Consider the following 20316-nt stretch of genomic DNA (forward strand, 5'->3'; position numbering starts at 1 on the left):
CACAAACGTAACCTGCGAACATGCACACGGATGATGCTGTTGATGAATTATTGGTCCTACTCCTAGTGCTGGAAGTTTCCACAGGGATAGGTGTACTCCATCTCTCTTTACATTTTTTGTCCCTTAGCACAGGGCTTCCCAAACTCAGTCCTGGGCCCCCCCTCCCACCCTGGGTGCACGTTTTGGTTTTGCCCTAGAACTACACAGCTGATTCAAATAATCTAAGCTTGATGGTGATTTGGTTATTTGAATCAGCTGTGTAGTGCTAGGGCAAAACCAAAACCTGCAACCAGGAGGGGCCCCAGGACCGAGTTTGGGAAAACCAGACTTATCCAGAGCCACTTACAGTAGTGAGTGCATACGTTTTTTGGTACAGGTCCCCTGTGGGAATCAAACACACGTACTTGTCGTTGCAAGCACCATGCTCTACCAACTGAGCCACATGGAAGACACCTCTAATCTTTCCTGTCTTTCTTTCTCTCATTCCCTCACTCCCACACCCACTGCTCCTTATTCAACCCTCTCTCTTTCTCTGTTTACTCTGTGTTCTTCCAGGGAATGTGTTATTCAATCTGTTTATTCACTTAAGGAGATGGATCACACACACACACACACACACAGACACACACACCACCGCTTATTGTGAGTGTGTGTGAGAGACAGCGAGATACACCACCTCTGTGACATTGTAGATTCAACATTAACACACACACACAGGACCCAGCCCTGTACAGAGTGGAGGCTTGTATAACATTCTTGCATCTTCACACTGATAGGGTAGAGTTACCAAAATGACATGTCGAGCTAAGAGGTAGCCACCAGCCAGCCCACATGACTTATGACATGGCATGCTTGTTTCAGTGTGTGTGTGTGTGTGTGTAAGTGTGTGTTTGTGTGACAGCCTGCCAAAGACAGTCAGCTTGTGTCCCTGATGGCCTGGCCAAAGCCCCGAGTCAGCAAAGGTGCGATCTGCATTATTCAGCAGGTGTAGCCAAAGTGCTAAAGAGATGCCTCACTGGAGAGGCTAACGTGCTAACAGGACTAGCACGGGTCAGGGCTGACGAGAAAGGGGATGTGCTAGCCAAGCATGCTGACAGGACTAGCACGGGTCAGGGCTGACGAGAAAGGGGATGTGCTAGCCAAGCATGCTAACAGGACTAGCACGGGTCAGGGCTGACGAGAAAGGGGATGTGCTAGCCAAGCATGCTAACAGGACTAGCACGGGTCAGGGCTGACGAGAAAGGGGATGTGCTAGCCAAGCATGCTAACAGGACTAGCACGGGTCAGGGCTGACGAGAAAGGGGATGTGCTAGCCAAGCATGCTAACAGGACTAGCACGGGTCAGGGTTGACGAGAAAGGGGATGTGCTAGCCAAGCATGCTAACAGGACTAGCACGGGTCAGGGCTGACGAGAAAGGGGATGTGCTAGCCAAGCATGCTGACAGGACTAGCACGGGTCAGGGCTAACGCCCCGTTTGGGTGATGCGCGCATACAGCAGTGAGTGATTGATGACCATGAAAACACAAGACTGGTCTGGGCATACATTAGATGAGGTAAGTTTGTCATCATCAACAGGTCATGAGTCAGACTGGCCTGAGAGGCAGAGAGACGAGAGAGACTAGCACTAGACCGAGATGCTAGAGAGCTACTGTACCACAGACAGACAGTGGCCTTCCCTTTGAGTGTGATGACATACATCAGATAATGATGAATCAATGTACTTGAGTTCACATCAAGGGACACACTGACGATTTCATGCACGCACACTTACACACATCAATTGTCCTCATTTATTTATGAGAGTAAATATTTGTTGCTCTTTGGTAGGGCTGTCCCCAACTAAAAAGAAATTGATTTGTCAAAAATTTTAAACGTTTATTTTTCCATATATAGACACACCCTGTGTTTTAATAAAATCAACTATATGCATTGAGCTTTTCTGATGCTTTAAGCTTACAGTTTGATGAAATAAGACACATGCCTCATGAGGGCACCAGAGATCTAGATAACCAGAAGAAAAACTAAACAACCCGACAACTATTCTCCACCTGCTCCTGCTGGCTTTTGCAGATTCTGCAATCACTCTCCTGAAGTTGCCAGTAACAGGCTACAAGAGGAGTCGGCAACCTTTCTCATATGGAATGCCATGTCTACCGATCTGCATGCCAGTTATGGCATATAATAATGTCTTCATATCTCAAAATCATTGTCATCTGGTTGATCAAAATTCTATCCAAATCTGAATGAAAATGATACAAACCTAAAAAGTAACTTCTATTGCCAACTATGTAAAAATTGCCTACATAAAGCCAACAAATAAAAACACTGCAGCCTGCAGGTAGAACATATCCTGATAAAAATAAATATCCTATAAATCACATTGGCTACACATGGCCTGTCTGCAACAAACTTGAAACATTGTATCAACTATTGATTGAAACATTGTATAAACTATTAAGTTGGGTCCAGCCCCTGAAGCTTGTGCTAGCAAACTTGCAACATTATATACAATATTCTGGGCCCCGAGAGAGTTTCCCTGCCAGTGAGCTCGGGACAGACACAGCTGTAGGCTATTTGTGCAAGGGATAAGAAGCAGTGCTTGACTTGGACAGGAGTTCACCGGAGCAGAGTACCGGCACCTCAAATGTTCTACTGCTTGAGCTCCTGTTCTTCTTATAGAATATTAGCTCAAATGTATTGTGGAGCTCCTAAATATAAACAGTACCAGCACCCAAAATGAGTACCTGAACCTATTTCAGTCCAAGTCAAGCACTGATAAGAAGTAATCAGATAGGCCTATTTTTTGACATTTCCACTGGATCAGATCATTACATTTTTTGCTTTCATGCTGAGTGGTTATCAAAAGGGAGAGCTGGAAATATTTTTCAGGTAGCCTATAGGGCTACTTTCTACACGTTTGCGTTCTTCTTCAACATTGACATGAGCATTCCAAACAAAAGACAATGACTAAATTGACAAAACTTGTAAATGGAATGAAATAAACCAAAACTTGTTTCTCACAAGTGTAGCATATATTGTGCACTCTGCAAACAATGAGAACAGGAAGACTGGCATAATAATATTGAATGCATTAAAATAATGACCGTAACCAAAGTAACAAACATTGTAGATTAGAAATTATAGGAATTCATGGTAAATGTACTACTGGTGGTATGTAATGGGGAATTGATATACACTAACAATTCACACAATGAAGTTATGAAACAATGAATGTGCACAAATTGGTGGGAGAGAGCGCATTCTGGAGAGAGAAGTGCATTGTGCATCTACGTGCATGGTCAATTCGACGTCTGCATTGGCCATGCAGCATTAACAGTGATATGGCCTCAGCAGAAGTTAGGGCATTCATACTTCTTGCGCTTCACGGAACAGTGCAGAGCTGTTGTCAAGGAAGTGAGTTTGTGTTTATACAGGATGTACCGCCCCCACCTACAGTCAACCAATCATGTCACCATCATAGCAGCTCCACACCATCACACCTCCTTCTCCATGCTTTACGGTGGGAACTACACATGCAGAGATCATCCGTTCATCCACACCACTTCTCACAAAGACACAGCGGTTTGAACCATAAATCTCTCCAATTTGGACTCCAGAACAAAAGGACAAATTTCCACCGGTCTAATGTCCATTGCTCGTGTTTCTTGGCCCAAGCAGGTCTCTTCTTCTTATTGGTGTCCTTTAGTAGTGGTTTCTTTGCAGCAATTCGACCATGAAGGCCTGATTCACACGGTCCCCTCTGAACAGTTGATGTTGAGATGTGTCTGTTACTTGAACTCTGTGAAGCATTTATTTGAGGCTGTTAACTCTAATGAACTTCTCCGCTGCAGCAGAGGTAACTCTGGGTCTTCCATCCCTGTGGCGGTCCTCATGAGAGCCAGTTTAATCATAGTGCTTGATGGTTTTTGCGACTGCACTTGAAGAAACGTTCAAAGTCTTGAAATGTTCAGTGTTGACTGACCTTCATGTCTTAAAGTAATGATGGACTGTCGTTTCTCTTTGCTTATTTCAGCTGTTCTTGCCATAATATGGACTTGGTCTTTTACCAAATAGGGCTATCTTCTGTATACCCCTCCTACCTTGTCACAACACAACTGATTGGCTCAAACACATTAAGGAAATAAATTCCACAAATGAACTTTTAAGAAGGCACACCTGTTAATTGAAATGCATTCCAGGTCACTACCTCATGAAGCTGGTTGAGAGAATGCCAAGAGTGTGCAAAGCTGTCATCAAGGCAAAGGGTGGCTATTTAAAGAATATAAAATATATTTTGATTTGTATAAGACATTTTTGGTTACTACATGTTTCCATGTGTGTTATTTCATAGTTTTGATGTCTTCACTATTATCCTACAATGTACAAATAAAGAAAATCCCTTGAACGAGTAGGTGTGTCCAAACTTTTGACTGGAAGTGTATAAGATATATATATATATATATATATATATATATATATATATAGTTGAAGTCGGAAGTTTACATACACTTAGGTTGGAGTCATTAAAACTAGTTTTTCAACCACTCCACAAATGTCTTGTTAAACTATAGTTTTGGCAAGTCGGTTAGGACATCTACTTTGTGCATGACACAAGTAATTTTTCCAACAATTGTTTACAGACAGATTATTTCACTTATAATTCACTGTATCACAATTCCAGTGGGTCAGAAGTTTACATACACTAAATTGACTGTGCCTTTAAAAAGCTTGGTAAATTCCAGAAAATGATGTCATGGCTTTAGAAGCTTCTGATAGGCTAATTGACATCATTTGAGTCAATTGGAGGTGTACCTGTGGATGTATTTCAAGGCCTACCTTCAAACGCAGTGCCTCTTTGCTTGACATCATGGGAAAATCAAAAGAAAATCAGCCAAGACCTCAGAAAAACAATTGTAGACCTCCACAAGTGTGGTTCATCCTTGGGAGCAATTTCCAATCGCCTGAAGGTACCACGTTCATTTGTACAAACAATAGTACGCAAGTATAAACATGGGACCACGCAGCCGTCATACCGCTCAGGAAGGAGATGCGTTCTGTCTCCTAGAGATGAACATATTTTGGTGCGAAAAGTGCAAATCAATCCCAGAACAACAGCAAAGGACCTTGTGAAGATGCTGGAGGAAACAGGTACAAAATTATCTATATCCACAGTAAAACGAGTCCTATATCGACATAACCTGAAAGGCTGCTCAGCAAGGAAGAAGCCACTGCTCCAAAACCGCCGTAAAAAAGCCAGACATGGGGACAAAGATTGTACTTTTTGGAGAAATGTCCTCTCGTCTGATGAAACAAAAATAGAATTGTTTGGCCATAATGACCATTGTTATGTTTGGAGGAAAAAGGGGGCAGCTTGCAAGCTGAAGAACACCATCCCAACCGTGAAGCATGGGGGTGGCAGCATCATGCTGTGGGGGTGCTTTGCTGCAGGAGGGACTGGTGCACTTCACAAAATAGATGGCATTATGAGGAAGGAATATTATGTGGATATATTGAAGCAACATCTCAAGACATCAGTCAGGAAGTTAAAGCTTGGTCGCAAATGGGTCTTCCAAATGTACAATGACCCATGATGTCAAGCAAAGAGGCACTGAGTTTGAAGGTAGGCCTTGAAATACATCCACATGTACACCTCCATTTGACTCAAGTGATGTCAATTAGCCTATCAGAAGCTTCTAAAGTCATGACATCATTTTCTGGAATTTTCCAAGCTCTTTAAAGGCACAGTCAACTTAGTGTATGTAAACTTCTGACCCACTGGAATTGTGATACAGTGAATTATAAGTGAAATAATCTGTCTGTAAACAATTGTTGGAAAAGTTACTTGTGTCATGCACAAAGTAGATGTCCTAACCAACTTGCCAAAACTATAGTTTGTTAACAAGACATTTGTGGAGTGGTTGAAAATCTAGTTTTATTGACTCCAACCTAAGTGTATGTAAAGTTCCGACTTCAACTGTGTGTGTGTGTGTGTGTGTGTGTGTATGTATGTATATTTGTTTAACTGCTCGACTAAAACAATCTCGGTCGACCAACAGCCTAACGACCAAACAATCGACCAGTCGACTAATTGGGGTCAGCCCTACTCTTTGGAGTGTGGAGAGTTTGATGTGTTCAGTTTTGCTCTGTTATCTTGGTACTTTATGAACATATTGTTGGTTTTCCCCATGAGTAGTGCAAGCTATATCGCTCCACCTCTCTTCTTTTCCCTCCCTCTTTCTCCCTCCTCCATTTTTTATTTCTCTCTGTCTGAGGATGCTTCTATGGTGGGTATCCGAGCATATGAATAAATGAATTAGTTCAGTAAACAGGCTTTTAGCCTCGCCACTGTGTTTGTGTAACCCTCTCAGTGTCCGTGTCACTGGACATTAATTTGTCATGCTTAAAAGAAACACACACACACGCACACACAAACTACTCTCTCACATGCAGTCATACTTTTTCACCCCCCTAAGAGCGGCGAATGGAGCAGGCCACACACCCCCGTGGTGTTTTGGATTAGCCTAAAATTGCTCCTTTGTGGGGGGTTATGGAAACGTGTCTAATGTACTTTTATCCTCTTTGCCCTAGTGTGTGTGTGTGTGTGTGTCTGTGAGAATGAGAGAATGAGGGCATTCTGTAACTACTGGTAAACCTCCAGTGTTGTCCCATGAAGTTGACTCATGTTATGAGGATTCTGCTGAAATCATTCTGTTCTGATGATTCTTATTTTAGGCTCTCCAGATTTACGTCATCGAGCTACTAAAGTGACCTTTAAATCTGTGTGCCTGTGTTAAAACACTCAGAGTCTGTTTGTGTGTGTGTGTGTGTGTGTGTGTGTGTGTGTGCTTTAGCTCAAGTGCAGCTAATGGAATTAAACCAATCAGAGCCTCTCTATTCTCTCTTTACCTCTGCAGAGGGATATGATGGATAAAAAAAGAGAGAGGGAGAAGTGAGAGAGGAGAGCGAGCACAGACAGACAGACAGACTTCCGCCAGCTTTCCAATGAGAGTTTCTCTATGTTAGGGATTTCTTCATACTCAGCATGTGACTACAGCGGCAGTGTGACTACTACAGCGGCAGTGTGACTACTACAGCGGCAGTGTGACTACTACAGCGGCAGTGTGACTACTACAGCGGCAGTGTGACTACTACAGCGGCAGTGTGACTACTACAGCGGCAGTGTGACTACTACAGCGGCAGTGTGACTACAACAGCAGTTACCACTTCACTCTAATGTCTGCTAGATTGACAGGACCAACAAGGTCGCTTTCATCTCTGTGTGTGTGTGTGTGTGTGTGACAGGATAAAAAGTATCTTTCATCTCAGGTAAAGCTCTATCGTCAGTAACGGAAGCATCAGTCTTACACTCGAATGGAGTCAGCTACTAGACATAGACACCACACACACACACACACACAGAGAGCGAGAGAGAGAGAGTAATCTCTCGCACACAGTTCTGAATGGCTTCCTGTCTTCACATGAACACTTCACGTAATTTCTGTCATTTATGGCATTCTGTCCATAATTTCTGTCATGTTCAATCATTCAGAATTCCACTACACAGCAGCTAACTCTCAGTAGGGAAAAGAGCAAGAGGATGAGGGAGAGGATGAGGGAGAGGCAGAGAATGAGGGAGAGGATGAGGGAGAGGGAGAGAATGAGGGAAAGGGAGAGGAAGGGAATGAAGGAGAAGAAGAGGGAGAATAATGAGGGAGAGGAAGAGAATGAGGGAGAGAATGAGGGAGAAGAAGAGGGAGAGGAAGGGGGAGAGGAAGAGGGAGAGGGAGAGGAAGAGAATGAGGGAGAATAATGAGGGAGAGTAAGAGGAAGAGAATGAGGGAGAGTAAGAGAATGAGGGAGAGAATGAGGGAGAGGAAGAGGGAAAGAATGAGGTAGAGGAAGAGAATGAGGTAGAGGAAGAGAAAGAGGAAGAATAATGAGGCAGAGGAAGAGGGAGAGAATGAGGGAGAGAATGAGGGAGAGAATGAGGGAGAGAATGAGGGAGAGATTGAGGAAGAAGGAGAGAATGAGGGAGCGGAAGAGGGAGATAATGAGGAAGAGAATGAGGGAGAGGAAGAATAATGAGGGAGAGGAAGAGAATGAGGGAGAGGAAGAGGGAGAGGATGAGGAAGAAGAAGAGGAAGAAGAAGAGGAAGAGGAAGAGAATGAGGGGGAGGGAGACGGAGAGGAAGAAGAAGAGGAAGAGAATGAGGGAGAGGAAGAAGACCAGGAAGAGAATGAGGGAGAGGAAGAGAATGAGGGGGAGGAAGAGAATGAGGGTGAGAATGAGGGTGAGAATGAGGGAAAGAATGAGGGAGAGGAAGAGAATGAGGGAGAATAATGAGGAAGAGAATGAGGGAGAGAATGAGGGAGAGGAAGAGAATGAGGGAGAGAATGAGGGAGAGGAAGAGAATGAGGGAGAGAATGAGGGAGAGGAAGAGGGAAATAATGAGGGAGAGGAAAATAATGAGGGAGAGGAAGAGGTAGAGGAAGAGAATGAGGGAGAGAATGAGGGAGAGGGAGATGATGAGGGAGAGGAAGAGAATAAGGAAGAGGGAGAGAATGAGGGAGAATAATGAGGGAGAGGAGGAGGAAGATGGAGAGGAAGAGAATAAGGGAGATGGAGAGGAAGAGGGAGAATAATGAGAGAGAGGAAGAGGGAGAGAATGAGGAAGAGAATAAGCGAGAGGAAGAGGGAGAGAATGAGAGAGAGGTAGAATGAGGGAGTTACTGTAGAATGTCACTAATTTCAAGCATCCATGCAAAAAGTAGCCAAATGCATACAGGAACACACAGCGTGATCTGCACTTTGTCCTTCTCATCAGGCAGTTAGAAACTGATGTCAGCTTTATTTATGTCAAACCGCATTGTCTCTCTCTCTTCCCCCTCTCATCCCTTCTCTCTCTTCCGCCTACTGTCTCATCAGCTTATTTCTGTCAAACTGATGGAGTCCCCTCCTCTCACCTCCCTTTCCCCCACGTACCCTCGCTCTCCCCCAACCCATTCTATCTCCTCGTCAGCTGTATGTAAAAGTTGAGGGACAGCCTCTCAGCTTCTTTCTATCCCCGTCTTTCACCTGTCTACCCTCTTTCTCCCTCTCTCTCAATCCCTCCATCGTCACTGTTATCTCTATTGTGTCGTCAGATGGCTCTGGACCAAAGCTGACAAGGCACTAAGGTGACACCTTCTCTTACCCACACTCCTCTCTTCTGCTCCTCTGCTCACAGATTCATCTCCCTAAAAACTAAAGAAAGTTAGAAGAACTTGTAGGCACTCTAATAACCCAGATGCTATGCACAGACACATGGACGCACACACACAATCTTTCTCTCTTCCATCGTCAATTCCATTACTCAGTGTTGACAGGTGTCTTCAGCCTCTCCACGCCACCCTATTGTCTACATAGAGGAGAGGAAAACACTGGCTGCCAAAGTCTAGGGGTGGGGGCTCTTTAGCTGTTACAATTTGGCATGGTGTGTGTGTTAACCGGGGATTCCCTGGGAGGAGTGATCCTGTAATGTCGTGTGTGTGTGTGTGTGTGTGTGTGTGTGTGTGTAGGGTTGTCTCAGTTTAGCTCACTCTAACCAATGACTCATGAGTTTCTGGAGTTCAGATTACTTCACAGACCCCCTCCCTTCCCCCCACTAAGGAGACGCCCAAGTGTCAACCTATAGACCATCAAAATCACTTCAGAACCATACTGATCAAGTCCACATGGTTTGGAGAGTCTTTCACTCCAGTGGTAGAGTATGTGAGCATACCTGCGTGTGTGTTTTCCTTGGAGAGACGACGCCACCCAGAGTCCCCAGACTCAGCCAAGACTAATGACATACTGACACAATTCCGTTTAGTTTTTCCCAAATTCCACTTTCTCTGATTTGTTTGTCCATGTTTTTCCCAGTATTTTACTCTCAAAATCACACTTTTTTTTTATAGAAAAACAACAACATTTCATGTTCTAAGTCCACAACCATGCTTAGAACACATCAGGAGACCACTTGAGGTCTGGGAAAAATAAAATAAATTATGGATTTTGGGGTGTAGTTACACTTTAATGCAAGTGTGCACCAGCAAGAGACCGTGGTTTGGTTAGCGATGTTCCTGTAGCGCTCATGTGATTGCAGAGTTTGCAAAACAAACGGCCACTGGATTGATGCAAATAATGATATAATTCTGCCAGGTAGGCATTGGCTACTTTTTTTAACATTTAATTGAGAAGGTTTTAGGAAAGCCTTTCCATCTCTACCAGAAAATGGTTAACATTAGCATAATCGCTAACGGCTTCACAAAGTACACACACTTGTGCCGTTTCAGAAAGTTGCAACACATATGAATCATTGATGCATTTTGTTTATGTTAACTTGATTAACTTGAGCAAATTAATGCATTTTCAGTAACACTTTTTTGGATTGGCCATCTATAGATGCTCTACAGACTATCAGTAACAATTCAACCATCTACAGTCCTAACCCTAACCGTAGCTCTAAGCCTAACCCTTATATTAAGCCTAAACTTAACCCTTTCAGTTTATTGATAGTATGACCATCTGTAGAGCATCTACAGATGGACTATCTGACTATCCAAGTAAAGTGACCACATTTTCGAATAAGTTCAATACATTTACAGTGCCTTGCAAAAGTATTCATCCCCCCTTCGCCTTTTTCCTATTTTGTTGCATTACAACCTGTAATTTAAATGGATTTTTATTTGGATTGGTGAAGTGAAGTGAAATTGGTGAAGTGAAAAAAATAACTTGTTCCAAAAAAATTCTAAAAAATAAATAACAGAAAAGTGTATGTATGTATTCACCTCCTTTGCTATGAAGCCCCAAAATAAGATCTGGTGCAACCAATTACCTTCAGAAGTCACATAATTAGTTAAAGTCCACCTGTGTGCAATCTAAGTGTCACATGATCTGCCACATGATCTCAGTATATATACACACACCTGCTCTGAAAGGCCCCAGAGTCTGCAACACCACTAAGCAAGGGGCACCACCAAGCAAGCGGCACCATGAAAACCAAGGACCTCTCCAAACAGGTCAGAGACAAAGTTGTGGAGAAGTACAGATCAGGGTTGGGTTATTAAAAAATATCCGAAACTGAACATCCCACGGAGCACCATTAAATCCATTAGAAAAAAATTGAAAGAATATGGCACCACAACAAACCTGTCAAGAGAGGGCCACCCACCAAAACTCATAGACCAGGCAAGGAGGGCATTAATCAGAGAGGCAACAAAGAGACAATAGATAACCCTGAAGGAACTGCAAAGCTCCACAGCGGAGATTGGGGTATCTGTCCATAGGACCACTTTAACCCGTACACTCCACAGAGCTGGGCTAAATACAGGGAATTTCTTGCGGGAAACCTGTTTCAGTCTTCCAGAGATTTGAGACTGGAACAGAGGTTCAACTTCCAACAGGACAATGACCCTATGCATACTGCTAAAGCAACACTCGAGTGGTTTAAGGGGAAACATTTAAATGTCTTGGAATGGCCTAGTCAAAGCCCAGACCTCAATCCAATTGAGAATCTGTGGTATGACTTAAAGATTGCTGTACACCAGCGGAACCCATCCAACTTGAAGGAGCTGGAGCAGTTTTGCCTTGAAGAATGGGCAAAATCCCAGTGGCTAGATGTGCCAAGCTTATAGAGACATACCCCAAGAGACTTGCAGCTGTAATTGCTGCAAAAGGTGACTCTACAAAGGATTAGAGGTGAATAGTTATACATGCTCAAGCTCTGTTTTTTTTGTCTTATTTCTTGTTTGTTTCACAATAAAAAATATTTTGCATCTTCAAAGTGGTAGGCATGTTGTGTAAATCAAATGATGCAAACCCCCAAAAAATCAATTTTAATTCCAGGTTGTAAGGCAACAAAAAAAGGCAGGAACCTCGAGAGGAACCTAGAGAGGAACCAGGCTCTGAGGGGTGGCCAGTCCTCTTCTGGCTGTGCCGGGTGGAGATTATAAGAGTACATGGCCATTAAGGCCAGATTGTTCTTCAAGATGTTCAAACGTTCATAGATGACCAGCAGAGTCAAATAATAGTCACAGTGGTTGTAGAGGGTGTAGCAGTTCAGCACCTCAGGAGTAAAAGAGCGAGAAAAAGAACAGCAGGTCCGGGACAAGGTAGCACGTCCGGTGAACAGGTCAGGGTTCCATAGCCGCAGGCAGAACAGTTGAAACTGGAGCAGCAGCACGACCAGGTGGACTGGGGACAGCCAGGAGTCATCAGGCCAGGTAGTCCTGAGGCATGGTCCTAGGGCTCAGGTCCTCCGGGAGGGGAGGGAGAGAGGCAAGCTTTACACCACTCCAGCCGATGCTTGGCATTGCGCATGGTGATCTTAGGCTTGTGTGCGGCTGCTCGGCCATGGAAACCCATTTCATGAAGCTCCCGACGAACAGTTGTGCTGACGTTGCTTCCAGAGGCAGTTTGGAACTCGGTAGTCAGTGTTGCAACCGAGGACAGGTGATTGTTATGTGCTTCAGCACTCGGTGGTCCCGTTCTCTGAGCTTGTGTGGCCTATCACTTCACGGCCATAGACATTTCCACTTCCCAATAACAGCACTTACAGTTGACCGGGGCAGCTCTAGCAGGGCAGAAATATGATGAACTGACTAGTTGGAAAGGCGGCATCCTATGACGGTGCCACATTGAAAGTCATTGAGCTCTTCAGTAAGGCCATTCTACTGTCAATGTTTGTCTATGGAGATTAGATGGCTGTGTGCTCGATTTTACACCTGTCAGCAACAGGTGTGGCTGAAGTGCTGTTCACATACTTTGGTCTATATAGTGTACCTTAAAAAAGGTAGGGGTGTGGATCAGAAAACCAGTTAGTATCTGGTGTGACCACCACTTGCCTCATTTGTTGGATATTGGTCAGGAACTGGAACATGCTGTCATACACGTCGATCCGGAGCATCCCAAACATCCTCAATGGGTGACATGTCTGGTGAGTATGCAGGCCATGGAAGAACTGGGAAATGTTCAGCTTTCAGGAAATGTGTACAGATCTTTGCGACATGGGGCTGTGCATTATGCTGAAAGATGAGGTAATGGCGGCGGATGAATGGCACGACAATGGGCCTCAGGATCTCGGCACGGTATCTCTGTGCATTCAAATTGCCATCGATAAAATGCAATTGTGTTCATTGTCCATAGCTTTTTACTGCCCATACGCTAACCCCACCGCCACCATTGGGCACACTGTTCACAACATTGACATCAGCAAACTGCCCGTTCACAAGACGCCATACACGCTGTCTGCCATCTGCCCGGTTCAGTTGAAACCGGGATTCACCTGTGAAGAGCACACTTCTCCAGTGTGCCAGTGCCATTGAAGGTGAGAATGTTCCTACTGAAGTCAGGTCAAGACCCTGGTGAGGACAACGAGCACGCAGATGAGCTTCCCTGAGACAGCTTCTGACAATTTGTGCAGAAATTATTCGATTGTTGAAACCCACAGTTTCATCAGCTCTCCGGGTGGCTGGTCTCAGACGATCCCGCAGGTGAAGAAGCCGGATGTGGAGGTTCTGGGCTGGTGTGGTTACACGTGATCTGCGGTTGTGAGGCTGGTTGGACGTACTGCCAAATTCTCTAAAACGACGTTGGAGGTGGCTTACGGAAGAGAAATGAACATTAAATTATCTGGCAACAGCTCTAGTGGACATTCTTGCAGTCAGTATGCCAATTGCACGCTCCCTCAAAACTTGAGACATATGTGGCATTGTGTTGTGTAAGAAAACTGCACATTTTAGAGTGGCCTTTTATTGTCACCAGCACAAGGTGCACCTGTGTAATGACCATGCTGTTTAATCATCTTCTTGATATACAACACCTGTCAGGTGGATGGATTATCTTGGCAAAGGAGAAATGCTCACTAACAAGGATGTAAACAAATTTGTGCACAAAATGAGAGAAATAAGCTTTTTGTGCATATGGAACATTTCTGGGAACTTTTGTTTCAGCTCATGAAACATGGGACCAACACTTTACATGTTGCGTTTATATTTTGTTAAGTATTAGTTAAATAAAAAATATATATATTGTTGAATTCCGTGTTAATGTCTGGATTCCGTGATTCAGTGCGGATTTTATAGGGCCCTAGAGAAGGACGCTGAGATCACCAATGGTCACCGCCTAACATATTTCCATTCCATCCACCCTTCCTTACAATCAGGAACAGCCTCCCATTCTCCAGCAGACTTTGAAGTCTAAACAGACTGTTGTCAGTGTGTGTGTGTGTGTGTGTGTGTGTGCTATGTGCAAACATTCTTTGCCACATGTGATTTGCTCTGAGACCCACAGCGGAAGCAGCTTTCATTAAAGAAGACAAAGAAAGATAGAGAGATGGAGAAAGGAGTAAGAAAGAGCAAGATTGATGGTGGGGGTAGATGTACAGAGTGATATGAAATGATTGATGGTGGGGGTAGATGTACAGAGTGATATGAAATGATTGATGGTGGGGGTAGATGTACAGAGTGATATGAAATGATTGATGGTGGGGGTAGATGTACAGAGTGATATGAAATGATTGATGGTGGGGGTAGATGTACAGAGTGATATGAAATGATTGATGGTGGGGGTAGATGTACAGAGTGATATGAAATGCTGTAGACTAGATAGCGGGAGATAAGAGAGAGGATGTGAGAGAAAGATTAAATGGAGTGGTGGGCCTCCTCTGAGCTCTTTCCTTTATCGTGTCTTTACTAAATTAAAAACCCTTTGATTTGATGAGAGGAGTTTGGGAGTTTTCCAGTTAGTGTGTGTGTGTGTATGTGTGCGCGTGTGTGTTGCATAAGAGTGGTTAATCCAAAAAGTCAACAGGGGGTCCTCTCTAACAAAACATAACAATGAAGTATTATCACACATTCAAACACAGTTGCGCAACATTTTTCTCTGTGTGTGTTTGTCTCGCTGAGTGTGTGTGTCTCTCAGAGTGCGTGTGTGTGTCTCTCAGAGTGCGTGTGTGTGTCTCGCTGAGTGTGTGTGTGTTTGTCTCGCTGAGTGTGTGTGTGTTTGTCTCGCTGAGTGTGTGTGTGTATTTGTCTCCCTGAGTGTGTGTGTGTGTGTCTCTCAGAGTGCGTGTGTGTGTGTCTCTCAGAGTGTGCGTGTGTGTCTCTCAGAGTGTGCGTGTGTGTCTCTCAGAGTGTGCGTGTTTCTCTCAGAGCGCGTGCGTCTGCGTGTGTGTGTGTGTGTGTGTCTCTCCGAGTGCGTGTGTGTCTCACTGAGTGTGCGTGTGTTTGTCTTGCTGAGTGTGTGTGTGTTTGTCTCGCTGAGTGTGTGTGTGTGTGTGTCTCCCTGAGTGTGTGTGTGTGTCTCTCTCAGAGTGCGTGTGTGTCTCAGAGTGCGTGTGTGTCTCTCAGAGTGCGTGTGTGTCTCTCAGAGTGTGTGTGTGTCTCTCAGAGTGTGCGTGTGTTTCTCTCAGAGCGCGTGCGTGTCTCTCTGAGTGCGTGCGTGTGTCTGTGTGTGTGTGTGTGTGTGTGTGTGTCTCTCAGAGTGTGCGTGTGTGTCTCTCAGAGTGTGCGTGCGTGTGTTTGTCTCAGAGTGTGCGTGTGTGTCTCTCAGAGTGTGCGTGTGTGTCTCTCAGAGTGTGCGTGCGTGTGTTTGTCTCAGAGTGCGTGCGTGTGTCTGTGTGTGTCTCTCCGAGTGTGTGTGTGTCTCTCTGAGTGTGTGTGTTCTGCCACTAAGGGGCTGTAATTTGGGTCATCCCTTCTCCTCAGTGAAGGTGATGAGCTGCTTTGAACACAAAGGCCAAATATTGTTTCACACACACGTATGGTGAGGAGGGAGTGTGAATACAACGCTAAATTCCGCACCGTGTGACAGAGCATGCCAACCAAAATAACACACGCTATACCAAATGATGTGTTTGTTCAATGCTGAGGGGGCTGTGTCAACCAGTACTAGCAACACGCATGCCCCGCCCACCTGAGGATCTGTCTTTATCAGGCATCTATTTCCTGTGTTTGTGGGGTGTAAAATCCACTTGTCACTTAAATCTCGCTGGACTGATTGCTTTCATACTCATGCCTGTCGTTTTTTTCCCATTAACGTTACGACCGCGAGAATGTTCGTAATGACCTGTCAAACACACTCCGGTAATGGCTGAAATGGGCTCAATGTGATACATAGTCTTTCCATTGCACCTACAGTTTAAGTCGGAAGTTTACATACACTTAGGTTGGACTCATTAAAACTCGTTTTTTCAACCACTCCACAAATGTCTTGTTAAACTATAGTTTTGGCAAATCGGTTAGGACATCTATTTTGTGCATGACACAAGTAATTTTTCCAACAATTGTTTACAGACTGCTTATTTCACTGTATCACAATTCCAGTGGGTCAGAAGTTTACATACACTAAATTGACTGTGCCTTTAAACAGCTTGGAAAATTCCAGAAAATGATGTCATGGCTTTAGATGCTTCTGATAGGCTAATTGACATCATTTGAGTCAATTGGAGGTGTACCTGTGGATGTATTTCAAGGCCTACCTTGAAACTCAGTGCCTCTTTGCTTGACATCATGGGAAAATGAAAAGAAATCAGCAAAGACTTCAGAAAAAATATATATAGACCTCCACAAGTCTGGTTCATCCTTGGGAGCAAATTCCAAATGCCTGAAGGTACCACGTTCATCTGTACAAACAATAGTACGCAAGTATAAACACCATGGGACCACGCAGCTGTCATACCGCTCAGGAAGGAGACGTGTTCTGTCTCCTAGAGATGAACGTACTTTGGTGCAAAAAGTGTTGATTTTTAATCTGAAGGCATCCTGCTTTTGACACACGTGTTGAATTATGCAACAGAACGTGACAACAACAGTAATTAATGACGCATTCAAGACATGTGCATCAGGCCTAGACAGAGCAAATTTTGGGTGGTGCAGCCCTGTTCCACCCCTTTATGTTAATCAATTCAAATATGCAAATACAACCCATTGTATCTATGCAAATGAGGCACATATAACTTACTTTATTTTAACAAGCAAAAAAAATAACCGATACCATTAGAAAATGTATATGAGTGCATTCTAAGAAAACAAAAGTAACATTTGACAAATTGAACACCTGAATTCCCACCAAAAGCCCTTAACTTTATTCATTATTTGTTTGTGCCAGTAAAATGTTTTATGTGCTATAATTCAGTAAAAAACAATTGGATTAAAATAATTATCAGAGTTTGGAGTATCTTCATCCATTGTCCAACTGTTGCATTTATTATAATTAATTTTAGAACCTTTTATAAATGTTGATGATCGTTGCTAATGTGTACACACACACACCGACACACACTCGGTCCTGCCCCCCCCCCAAAACATGCACCCAGGGGGGGCCCAGGACCTAGTTTGGGAAACCCTGGGCTAGAGAACGGGTCCAGAGGCAAAAGTGATACTGTGGTATTTTCCTGTTTCTCTGCCAAGAAAGAGGCTAACAGCAGGCAGCTGTGTGTGATGAGAGGCAGACTGTTATAGTCAGTCTGCTGCAGATGTGGCTGTAGTCTCCAGGCCAAACTAAATGACACCTGTGGGTTGTTAAGTGTTACTATGGTTCTAGAACACAGAGGACAACCAGGTCAACAAGGTAGCTATGACCACCGGTCAGAAAAGAACACAGAATACTGAGGACAATGTTACTGTGGTTCTAGAACACAGAGGACAACCCGGTCAACAGGGTAGCTATGACCACCGATCAGAAAAGAACACAGAATACTGAGGACAATGTTACAGTGGTTCTAGAACACAGAGGACAACCCGGTCAACAGGGTAGCTATGACCACCGATCAGAAAAGAACACAGAATACTGAGGACAATGTTACTGTGGTTCTAGAACACAGAGGACAACCCGGTCAACAGGGTAGCTATGACCACCGATCAGAAAAGAACACAGAATACTGAGGACAATGTTACTGTGGTTCTAGAACACAGAGGACAACCCGGTCAACAGGGTAGCTATGACCACCGGTCAGAAAACTCAACTAGTATGCTCTCTTCTCCTCCTGCTGCCTGTGCCCTATATTCTAAATGATGTCTCTCTCCCTTTCTGTTTCTCTCTCCCCCCTCTTCTTTCCCTGGCCCCATGCAGCTCATCTGTCTTCCCTCCCCCTCTCTCTCAGACAAAGTAACAATAGAGTGTCTAGGTCATTTCAACAGGTCAACACAGGAAGCTGACTTCCCTGGAGTAGCCAGGTCATTTGTCACCACTGACTAAGACATACACACCACTAGATGAAACGACATCTAGGCTTCTCCTGACAGGCCACTTATGACATGGACTATCTATCAAAAGTACAATAAACTTATATTGTTCTATATTCACCTTAAATTGTTTTATAATTCAATTGAGTAATGTTAATTTAGATATCTTGGAATTTATTGTATAAGTCTAATTGATGTGTCTAGGCCTAATCGTCCAACATTGTTCATAAGGACCTCTTTCAATGCTATCTGTAACAAAACAATTGCAAGTACAAATCCATTGTGATCAGAAGATTCAATTCACTAATAATAGTGACCATTTTACCGGCCATTATAGGCTACAGCCAGTCTGCCCAAAACACCAGTTGCTCTGTTGTTGAAACACTTGTTAATGTACATTCATACAAAATAAACTTACACAAATCAAAAACTGGGACTCACCATCTTGCTTCACGTTAGAAGACCGCATCATCTTGACGGACACTACCTGGGCTTGTGTGCCCCGGGTAAAGCCCACCAGCAGCGCGAGCAACAGCGCTAATGCCACGGGCCCAGAGCTGTTCATTCTGTCCGTGGCGGTTACACACTGTAAACTTAAATCCCATACGTGGAAGAACCACTTACTCTTCTGAAAAGATACCAATTAGCTACGTGTGTTTTCCCTAGAGACTCAAGTAAAAGTTTGCTTAAAACGTTCGTTCTTTTCACATAATTTCTCCCGAGTCGTTTTTCACGGTGAGGTTAGACTGGAGCGAACTGCGGGTCTCAAACTCACCATGCACGAGCTCCACCGCTACAGAATGCCGAGCAGGTTCATAGACCAGGGACATATACTCCTGTCCACGGTCAAACACAAGCACGGGCGCCGACTTCTTATCGCTTTATCGCGTGTTAATCCACACTGGTAATTCCATGAGAAATAGTCCACATTACTTCAATTTCTCTGATATCAGAGCGAGCTAGAAATGCTTTCCAACAATTTCACTTCAAGGCTGAGAGTGTGCGTGTCTCTCGCTGTAGCTTTACACACGCACACGTGCGCTGGTGTGTGTGAAACTTAAATCGGTGAGTTGATCAGAGAGGATGGTTGTCGCTTTTCCGCGAACTGGGACAAGGAAATAGACCAGAAGGAAGATTTTAGCGGCGACGAGGAAACTTGGAGGTAACAGTCAGACACACACAGTGAGAAGGAGATAGGAAGGGAATTTTCAGCGAGAAGGAAATTTAACTGGAGGAAAAGAGTGGGACAGTCACTGACAGCATTGGGCACTGACACAAATACGGTATGTACTCGGGGCAGAATTTGTCCAGGGAAGAACTCTGACATTAATTAACTTGTTGAAGTGCCGGATGAATAAGTGGAAACCATGAATGACAATGTTCTTCATTTCACTGAGCAAATGCAACAATGTCTATAACAGTTAAAGGATATTATACAGTATTATTACATCTCAACTTTTCACTAATTTGGTTTATGTAGGTCTTGTATTCTGTTCATTTACATGTAATAGCATGACGTTTGTAGCTTATTATTTTGCCAAGGGTAGCCCATTCAGGCTATTGAAGTTTATGCTAATATCTGCAGACATTTCTGTAATGCCTATATTATATTGAGTCCTTGTTATGAATGTATTCTCGTTTTGTAAATACTATAGAAGAGGCTTTGTATTGTGCCAGGACAACAGCCTCTCCCTCAATGTCAGCAAAACAAGAGAGGTGATCCACATCAATGAGCCTGCAGTAGAGAGAGTCAGCAGTTTTATGTTACTCTGCCTCCACATCACAGAGGACTTGTCATGGACCAACAACACCAGCACTCTGGTCAAGAGGGTGAAGCAACGTCTCTACTTCCTAACGCGGTTGAAGAAATACAGCATGCCACCCCGGGTCCTCTCCAAATACTACCGCTGCACCATTGAGAGCGTCCTGACCGGTTGCATCACGGCCTGGTACGGGAATTGCTCCATCTTCGACCGCAAGGGCCTCCAGCGGGTGGTGAAGAGAGCCCAGTACATCACTGGGACCGTGCTCCCACCCGTCCAGGACACGTACTCGAAACGTTGCCTGATACAGGCCCGCAGCATCATCAAGGACCCCACACACTCCAGCCA

The 20316-nt window shown here is 44.2% G+C and overlaps 1 protein-coding gene across 1 annotated transcript in view; it reads right to left on the bottom strand.

Moving 5' to 3' along the window:
* LOC121558055 (platelet-derived growth factor D) overlaps window positions 1–19390 on the bottom strand; it is a 48237-nt gene extending 28847 nt beyond the window's left edge. Inside the window, exon 1 of the mRNA XM_041871537.2 lies at window positions 18647–19390. Coding sequence (XP_041727471.1) covers window positions 18647–18770 — 124 coding nt within the window. The 5' untranslated portion in view covers window positions 18771–19390. The remainder of the gene's footprint in view (window positions 1–18646) is intronic.
* Between the last annotated feature and the right edge of the window lie 926 nt (window positions 19391–20316).

The sequence above is a fragment of the Coregonus clupeaformis genome, chromosome 5 (assembly GCF_020615455.1).
Source record: "Coregonus clupeaformis isolate EN_2021a chromosome 5, ASM2061545v1, whole genome shotgun sequence".
Classification (NCBI taxonomy): domain Eukaryota; kingdom Metazoa; phylum Chordata; class Actinopteri; order Salmoniformes; family Salmonidae; genus Coregonus; species Coregonus clupeaformis.